The 9,536-nt window shown below is 52.6% G+C and overlaps 1 protein-coding gene across 1 annotated transcript in view; it reads left to right on the forward strand.

Moving 5' to 3' along the window:
- The window catches only part of Klf13 (Kruppel like factor 13), a 50,995-nt gene extending 45,150 nt beyond the window's left edge, over window positions 1–5,845 (forward strand). Inside the window, exon 2 of the mRNA XM_005357809.2 lies at window positions 484–5,845. Coding sequence (XP_005357866.1) covers window positions 484–773 — 290 coding nt within the window. The 3' untranslated portion in view covers window positions 774–5,845. The remainder of the gene's footprint in view (window positions 1–483) is intronic.
- The last annotated feature ends 3,691 nt before the right edge of the window (window positions 5,846–9,536 follow it).

Consider the following 9,536-nt stretch of genomic DNA (forward strand, 5'->3'; position numbering starts at 1 on the left):
TCTCTCTCTCTCTCTCTCTCTCTCTCTCTCTCTCTCTCTCTCTCTCTCACACACACACACACACACACACACGTTCTGAGCCATTACCTTTGTGTGTCATCCTGCCTGAGTCTGCAGGAGCCTTTTGAAGTCTGCTGCATGGCAGGCCTGCATTAGGACCCCTGTCAGAGCAGGTCCAGTGGGCTGGCAGACTCTGGGTAGTGGTCTCTCAGACCCCCTCTTGCTAGACAAGATGCGCCCCCCTTCCTACTCTGGTCCTGCCTGGGGAGTGTTGATGGAATGCTTTCCCTTGTCTGAGCTGTACTGCCGAGTCGGCCATGTTGTGTGTCTTCCTCAGCCCTGTCATCTGCTTGCATCTCAGGTGCGGGCTGAGAGCTTGTCCACAGGATGGGAAAATGGGCCTCGAGGGTGGTGAGAGGCAGTGGCTTGACTAGATGGTGGGGCGTAGCCGAGACTTAAAACCTCTGCCCCTGTCTCCCACAGGTGAGAGGCCCTTCGCCTGCAGCTGGCAGGAGTGCAACAAGAAGTTCGCACGCTCGGACGAGCTGGCGCGGCACTACCGCACGCACACAGGCGAGAAGAAGTTCAGCTGCCCCATCTGCGAGAAGCGCTTCATGCGGAGCGACCACCTGACGAAACACGCGCGTCGCCATGCCAACTTCCACCCGGGCATGCTGCAGCGGCGCGGTGGGGGCTCGCGGACGGGCTCGCTCAGCGACTACAGCCGCTCCGATGCCAGCAGCCCCACCATCAGCCCGGCCAGCTCGCCCTGAGCACCCGCCGCGCCCAGACCGCGCCCCGCCCCGCCCCCTTGATAATAGGAAAGCTGAGTGAACTTGAGAAGTCCACAGCAAAACACTTTTCTTCACCTCAGGTGTCAATTTTTAACATAAAAAAAATTGTTTTTTCAAAAAAAATATATACACGACCCACAAATTGCACAATAGAGCTATCCACGAAGTTGAGATTCAGCGGTGTCGAAACCCCCCCTTTCTCAGGGATGGACGCGGTCCACGAGGTCAGTGAGGGCACGCCTTTCTGCCGCCTTACTCTGTACATAGATTTGCACTCTGGAGTTTTCTGTGAGGTTGGGAATCACACTGGGGCAGAACAGGCCAGCTGGGAGTAGATGTGGCCACCGACATTGTGGTTTTGCAGCAGGCCCTGAAAGGCCTGTGCCCGCTTCCTGCTACCACTCAGTGGCACCTCTGCCCCTTGGCCTGGCTTAGAGAACAGGTGGGTCTGAGGGACTGGCCACCTCACAGGGATGCGGGAAGCCATGACAGACCGTGGGAGCACTTGCCTGTGGAACCGTGGAGAAGGACATCTGCCTTCTGAGGTGGTCCTGCCTGTCTACCTGCTTGGCTTTCTGCCTCCAGAAATCCCCAGAAAAACGGAGGCCAGATGCAAACCCTGCCTGGATTGGCACAGTGTTGTTGCCAACAACCCAGGGAGGCGGCCTGGGCCCTGCCTGCCCTACAGAAGGCACCTGGGACCCTTCACCATCACACCATGTTCTCAGACTGGGAAATAGTGCCCTGGGCATGTTGTGCTGAAACTGCTTCCCCCAAAATTGGTGTTGTTTCATCCAGTTCCCCCAAGCTCCCATGCCCTGGGCCACTGTGGCGGCGCCTCTGTTTGAAGCAGGACCATCGTGCGGCCTCTGCCTCTCCAGTCTGTGTGTGGCTGGCTGTGCCTCTGGCAGCAGTCACACATCCCACAGAGACTGCTGGTAGAACTCCTTGGAGCAGAGCAGCAGATGCTACTGGGATGATGCTGGAGAAACAAGGATTCTGCTTTTTTGGGAGGGGGGGGACACCATATGACAGTTGTGGGAATCACCTTCTCAGAACCTTGAGTGCAGACTTAGCAAACACCCAGTTTCACCCCTGTTGTACTTCCCGCTTTCCCTCCTGTTTCTGCCTGCCCTGCCTCGGAGGACCCAAGCCACACCCATCTGCAAGGCAGGGACAGGGAGGGGACTGCTGGGAAAACAGCTGGAGTAGAAGCCGGGCCTGACCTGTTTCTCCTGGAGTCCAGACCTGGGCTGCTGTGTTGGATTCAGGTGCTGGGCCTCATTGGCAAGACCGTGTCCTGGTTGCTCTTCTGCAGGTCCACGGAGGGTCCATCTACTCCCATCCTGCAGAGGCCCAGGCGTTTCTTCCCCTTCACCCGAGAACTGGGGCCTAAGAACATAAGGTCCCAGGTCTGATCGGATATATATGTGTATGTGTGTGCGTGTGTGTGCGTGTGCGCGCGCGTATGTATTGATTGGGTGGGTTTGGGATGGATTTGGGGTGTCTTACAGAGACCTCTCTTCATTTTGATATGGAGGATCAGCCCTTGTGACTCAGAGGGCCGTAGATGGGCTTCCTGGGCCCAGAGTGCCTTGGTTGTGGTCATTCTGCCTCCACCCCAGCCAGCCCTTACACAAGTGTAGGGGGGCGGCAGCACAGGAAAAACCCAGAGACCATGCCCAGCCCAGTCTGCAGTTTCTGACTGTTGTCATGTGGCTGCCATGTAGACCTGGGGCACCGCTTTCTGACTACCTGTGTCAGCTTTGAGAGGCTAATGGCATATGGTGGCTTCTGGTGGCACAGTAGGTGCTGAGTTGGGCTGTGGCATTGTTGCTGCCAACATGGTGGGTTGGGGGATGGTCCCTGTCCTGGTCCAGAGCAAAGCTGGCGATAGCTCTGCTTGCATTTCATCTGGGGAGGAGACTGGAGTAAGCAGCGGCTGGGACCTTGACTGAAGGGAACCCTGGGTGCTTGGGGTGTGGCGATCTTCCGCGCTGAGTTCCAAAGTGTAGCCCCTCCCAAAGTCATTTGTGTGAGGCGGAGAAAGCCACACTCTGAACACATTTCACGTCTCAGGAATTCACATTCCAGATTCAGGAATTTTATTCCAAAGTCCTTTGGTGCACCTACATCTATGGTTCTGAAGACAGAGAGATGCAGTAGTGTTGCCCCCAAGGCCTCTTCTTGGGAAGAGCCAGCTGCCTCCGTGTGCTCTGCCTGCACAGTCACAGAAGGGGGCTTTCTAACTCAGCCACTGTCTGCACTTAGGAAGGGTAAAAAAGGACTCTAAGCCCCATCATCTTGGAATAAAAGAAAGAGCTGGTTTGTTGTAGAGTGGGTTGGGGGGTGGGGGAGGGAAAGCGGGCGTAGGCTGTTTCCAAAGAGCACTTAATTTAATTTTTCCTCTGAATGACCCAGGGCTGTTCCATCTGATGGATGGAAGGGTAACGTTGCCTTAAAACAGAAATATGCAGGCGTTGGCTATTTTTGGCAAATGAACGTGTCTTCATTCCCAAAGTGGTTCTCCTTTAATGGCAGGGTGTGGTCCTTCAGCATGGGGCCAAGACAACCCTCCTGGACCCCCCCTATATCATCTGGGGCTTCGGTTCATCTCATCAGCGGATGGGATGAGGGGAGGAACATGATTCGACTCATTTCCAGTGGGTTCTCATTAGGTCCCCATCTCGTCATAAACAAGGGATTCCTTCTAAGGTACAGCAGAGTCTTCCCAGCCTGGGTCTGGTGCGGGGGCTTTGAGTTTTTGCGGTTATGGCCATACTTTCTGGTTTCAGTTTGACTGAGAAACCTATAGGGTGCCCAGAAATAATACTGAAAAGTCAAATCCTTTTTTTTTTTAGGGACAGGAGGCAGAGATCCCACAATGAAAGTGCCTGAGTGAAGGAAGGGAGAGTTCCCTGTAGCAGTGTCTAAAAGGAATTCTGGACTTCAGCCATCAGGGGGCTGGAGTTTAGCTCATGTCCCTCTTTGCATCAGCCATATTAGGGGGTCACTGTCTGTTCCCCAAATGCCTACTGAATCCTACAGCCATACAGAAAACAGCCCTTTTTCAAAGAGGGCCCTAGGTTCTCTCTTGATGGGTGCTATGTAGGGATGGACAGTGATGCCCCTGATGGGAGTGTGGCCCTACTTGTATCCCGCCATGCCCCCTACCCACAGGACCTGAGGTGCAAAGTCCCCACTTCCAGCCCATCCCATCTCAACTTGGTTCTGAGGCCAGCACTGGGACAGACACAGGATTCACCAGCGTGCGGCCTCCCCGGGTGCAAAAACACGCACCCTGGTGTCCCTGGTGAAGGGTGTTTAGATGTGGGGAAGAGGGAAGATGACATTCTGTGGCTCCCAGAGAAATGTGGCAGAACAGACGGGGTTACCTTTCAAGACTTCCTGTCCAGGAGGCTGGCCCTTTTCTAGCCAGAAGCAGGTGCTACGACACGCACAAGGTCACAGCATTTCCTAGAGCTTCATCTGGGGTCTCCACGAAGCAGGGGCACCTTCCACGTAAGACAAATCTGAGCAATAGCTTGGCCTCGTTTCTCACTCCTGGTTGTGGCTTTGTTTACAAGGCTATCTAGTTTGACTTCTGACAGGTGTTACTGGTTGCTGCCCCCTCCCCCCAACACACACACACACACACACACACTTTACAAAAGGCTGTTCGGTCAGAGACAGTGCTGAAAGGTTTATGTATAGCCATGTTGCGATCAGTAAGAAATGCTTGATAGGTCACCCACATCTTTTTTTGCTGTCCAAAGTTTCTTATGTGAGTCCTGGTGGCCATGACTTTCAAAGCTGAAATCCAGATGTGGACTCACTGTTTTGAAATCAGGATGGCACTAGGAAGAGCCAGGTCCTCTGACTAATTTTCCTGATTCTGAGTCTTTGAAGGTTTGTCCTGGACACATTCCAGAGAATTTTGTACCCAAACATGGATGCTCAATCCAGCTAACTACTGATACGGGCCTGAGCACTGCTGAGGGAGAGGCCCTTCCTCTGGCTGACCAACTGACCTCCAGTGAAAGGAGCAGAACTGGCCTGGAGGCCCCAGTCCACCAGGGAAAGGAGGCTTGCTTGGTTTCTGTTGACCCCGCCCCCTCCCTCCACCCCTCACCCCCACAGGGTTAGTGGATTTGTCCTGGAACTCTAGCCCAGCCCAGCTCCCCTACCCCCATCCCCCCAATCTCACACAGCTTTAAAACTTCACTACTTTGTTTAGAAACAAACAGGATGGCAAAGAAGACACCTCCCCCACATCCCTGGGACTGGGCAGGAAACGTAGGTCAGGCGTGGGGGCGGGGTTCTCCCTGCTGTTTCCCTAGAGCTCCTGCGGGGGCTGCCCCCGTCTGCATTAACAGGGTCAGCTTGTGAGCTGGTCACCTGTGGGCCAGGCTGCCCTAGTCAGAACTGAGAGCCTAGACTTCAGAGTAGCCCTTCCCCAGGAGCAGCTGGGGCCACTTCTCAGACGCTGCCTGATCATCTCTCCAGTGGCAGACCTGAATTTAGGAGGACTACCCTGGTATGTGAGTGGATGGACCTCTCTGTTCTCCCTTGCATACTGGAGAGGCCCCGGGTGCCTGGTGCGTTGTGACGTCAGAGCTCCTATCCTCCTTAGTGACTGGAAATCTCTGTTGCGGTTTTGTTGGCTAGGCCCAGGTGACTGTTTTTCATAAAAAGCCATCAGTGGAACTTCTGTGGGATCCTTTGCCAAAACCCCAAGGCAAAATCTGAGGGTCCAAGGCCATTTCCATCAAGTTCCAGATTTTCTTTTCTATAGGAACTTCTTTTTTTTCTTTTTTTTTTTTTAAGACTACCCTAGCTCCCAACATGCTTCCAAAGGCCATGTTCCGTCTTTCCTGGATCACTACAGTGAAGTATTACAGTTGTATAGTTCCCAATCTGGCCTTGGCTTGCTCGGATAAAACTTTGTTATGTATTTTGTAAGGCATAGATTCTATATTGTAATGTCCTATGCAAAAGAAAAAAATTAATGAAATTGTAAATTTTATTGTTTTAACATGTATGCATGTTTAGTGACGTTTACATTTTGAAATAAAATTTATGATTCATTATTTGCCTAGGTGACACACTTGAAGGGTGTGGTCTACAGAGACTCTGGGAGAGCAACAAGTTAAAATCTGGAGAAACTCCAGCCACTGAGTTGAGGTGCAGAACCTTAGCTGGGGCTTTGCACAAGATCTCTGAGGACAGAGGGGTCTCTTCTGGGTGTGGGGGACATTGGAGTTCACTAACATTCCCTCCTCTTCCTTGCAGTCAGCAGAAAGGACACAGGAGGATGTGACGCCCATGTCCCTAGAGGGTTCCATGCTTCCTCCAGCATTCTTTTTGTTGTCACTGTAGCAAATGGGCTAATGAAGCCCAAGAAGAAGGGCTGGCTCTTCCTTAGCCAACTGGCTCCTTAGCTGCAAGCCTGTGGGGAGGCAGTGTATCAAAGCAAGAGGGACGGGTGGTGAAACAAAGCCTTTCACCTCTCCCTGAGGTGGAAGAGGAGAGGGAGCCCGGTTCCCACTGTGTCTCTGACAGGCACATCGTCATGATCTAAGGACTTAGGTTCTACCATCTACCAATATTACCACCCTGGGGAGCACCTCTTCACATAGACACGGAGGAGGCTTCCAACTCAAACTGTAATGCTCCCATAAGCATGTATACTTTCCCTGGATGCAGCCACCCTTTGTCTAAGATTCTAGAAAATGCCTGTTTCTAGCCACAAAAGTTCTGTGGGTGGTCACAAGCCAAAGTTCACTGCCTGGGGAAGAGAACAGAGATTGGTTGTAACACCAGAGGCCAAGTGCCCTGTGATCTTTACCTGTCCATGGTTGCTCCGGGATGCCAGCAATGGAAAGGAACAGCTAGCAGGGTCAGACTAGTGACTGGGTCTGCCCTCTGGTCTCTAACAACAGTAGCTTGTGGGTTAAGGGGATATAGTTGAGGCTCACATCCTCAGCCCTCATCCAGAGTGAACATCCATGCTGTATGCCATTTCAGTCTGCACTAAGAAATCTTAAATATTAACCAAAGAAGGCATTTCAGTTGAAGATGGTTTTCCTGAAGCTACACTGACTCTGTAGTCACTTCCTGGTAGACACTGGTTTCTAAGATCAGGATAGGCATGTGTGCTGGAAGCACCCAAACATATTATCATTCGTACATAAACTTCCTGTTAGGTTTTTTGAGACAGGGTTTCCCTGTAGCTTTAGAGCCTGTCCTGGAATTTGCTCTGTAGACCAGGCTGGCCTCGAACTCACAGAGATCCGCTTGCCTCTGCCTCCCACGTGCTGGGATTAAAGGTGTGCACCCAGCAAGCACTCCTCTTGAAGCCTTTGTTGGCACAAGATATTTTGCAGCCGGTCCTTGGTTGGAGTCTTGCCTCAGGACAACGACGACGTCCTTCGTTCCTCTCCTCTGCAATGTTCCCTTATTGTGTAGAAACTTCCGCAGATAGCGCTAACTACAGGGTAGGTCTCCTTCCATAAACAGTGGTGTGGGGAAAGGGTCCTGGATGCTTTAAAAATACCGACAGGAAAAAGAAATGCCCGTCAGTCATGACGTCATTGCCGAGAGCTCTTTCCAAGGGGGAAGCAGCGTTGACAGCCCGCCTCAGGAACTAGAGATCCCCTGAGACCTTGAGGAGCCCCCAATAGTAGAAGAGAAACAAAACACATCCTCTAAGAAGCGACGGTTTTTACTGATACGTGAAAGTGGAATTCATTAGTACATGTGACATCCAAGTAGCACATCCTCTCTGTCACCTTGGGACGAAGAAAGGCCCCTCTGCAGTTTGTGACAGTTTGGTGGTGTGCCATATCTGCCTGCATCCAGGTCAGGGGAGGGGTGGTGTCTGATTGGGGATGTGGCAGGCTACCATCATCCCAGGGAACAGATTTGGCCTCTTTTTTTTCTTTTAGTTTTTTATTCTTTGTATCTTTGACATCACGCATCTCCATCCCATACATTTCCCCATCCCTTCATATCTGCCCTCTACCCTTACATCCCCACCCCCATTATAATAAATTTAAGAGAAAAAAGGAAAAATCTTATCATGGAAGCCATAGTGTGACATAGTGGATCACACGTATACCCTTGTGTCCAGATAGCTTTACTTGCAAGTGTTCATTGCAGAGTCATTGGTCTGGTTTGGGGATTCAGGTCCTGCCACACCACTGATGCTGGGTCGTCACTGGGACTCTTATTAGATATCTGCCCTGTGTTTTGGAGGTCCTGCGGCTTCGGGTCTGCAGGACCAGCCCCTTCATGTGCTCCTGCAGGTCATAGGGTGGGTATTGGGGTAATGCCAACTCATAACTCTGGTGGTTCTGGGCCTGGATGGTTACAGGGTTGGTCAGCCCACCAGCTCTCTCCTGCTGAGCTCTCCTGCATTTCCCTGGCCAGTTCACCCCTTGCAGCAATGAGCAAGGGACAGGGCCAGTTCTGCTTTCGTGCCCTCAGGATTGGCTCTCCCACGCTTGGATCATCAGGGCCGGCTCTACTGTATTCCCAGGTGAGGTAGAGGGGGCCGCTCACCTGAGTGCTGAACTGGAGGCTCAAGGCCAGTTCTCCCACCTCTCACGGGCACAGGTGGCAAGGGGTGATGACAGTGCATTTCTTCCCCACCTATGCCACCATATGGCGGATAAGGGGCTGGGCCAGTTCACCCGTACCCCTGGCAATAGGGTCAAGTCTAGACAGATTTTTCTTTGGGTCTCCAGCTCACAGAAAATGACACGGAGACTTCTTATTTATGAAAGCTCAGCTTTTAGCATAGGCTTGTCCTGCTAGCTCGTATAATTTTAAATTAACCCATTTCTATTCATTTATGTGTTACCATCTGATTCATAATTTTTTTGCCTCTCTCTGTGTCCAGCTAGCGACGCACGTTTCTTCTTCCCAGAGCTCTCTCTGTCCAGAAGTCCCTCCTATACTTCCTGTCAGCTCAGCTGTGCTGCCTAGGCGAGGTGCAGGGTCCCCTTTCCTGAGTGCTGCCTCTGGTAAGGGGGATGGGCAGTTTGCTGGCCAAGCACAGGTGACAGGGGCAAGGTGGGGAGGGCATCTTTCCCTGGCCCTTAGCACCGCATGGCAGATGAGGGGAGTGTGGCGAGATGTCCCATTCACATCACATCCCCAGTTCCAGCTCAGTTGTGCCTCTGCCAACAGGGACAGTTCTACTGCAGGGTTCCCTTTCTTGAGGGTTGCAGCTGGTAAAGGGGGGTGACAGGTGGAAAGGGTTGAGGGGTAAAGGGAGACTTCTCTCCCCCACCACACTGCCGTTTGATAGCTGAGTAGTGTGGACGGCTTTCCCGTGTTCACACCTATGGGGCTGGCTCAGCCACACCTCTGCCAACAGGGTTGGCTCTACCCTGCTGCCCAGGTTAGGTGCAGGGTCTACCCTCCCTAGAGTATTGCAGATGGTGAGGGGCAGAGCAGCTCTCCACCTGCCTCAGGCATAGAGAGGTGGGGGTGGGGCCAAGAACATCCCTTCCCCACCCCTATGACAGATGAGGGATGGGTCCATATCTCTCATACCCAGATAAGGTGCAGGGCTTGATTTCCGGAGTGCTGCAGCTCGTAATGGGGAAGGTCAGTTCCCTCAACATCTGGAGGCAGTAGGAGCAAGGGAGGAAGGCATCCTCTGCCCCTACCACCACATCACAAACAGGGAGAGAGTGGCAGCTATACCCCTCCCACGCCCTCAGGGCTGGCTCA

Source organism: Microtus ochrogaster, chromosome 22 (genome assembly GCF_000317375.1).
Source record: "Microtus ochrogaster isolate Prairie Vole_2 chromosome 22, MicOch1.0, whole genome shotgun sequence".
NCBI classification, from domain to species: Eukaryota; Metazoa; Chordata; class Mammalia; order Rodentia; family Cricetidae; genus Microtus; species Microtus ochrogaster.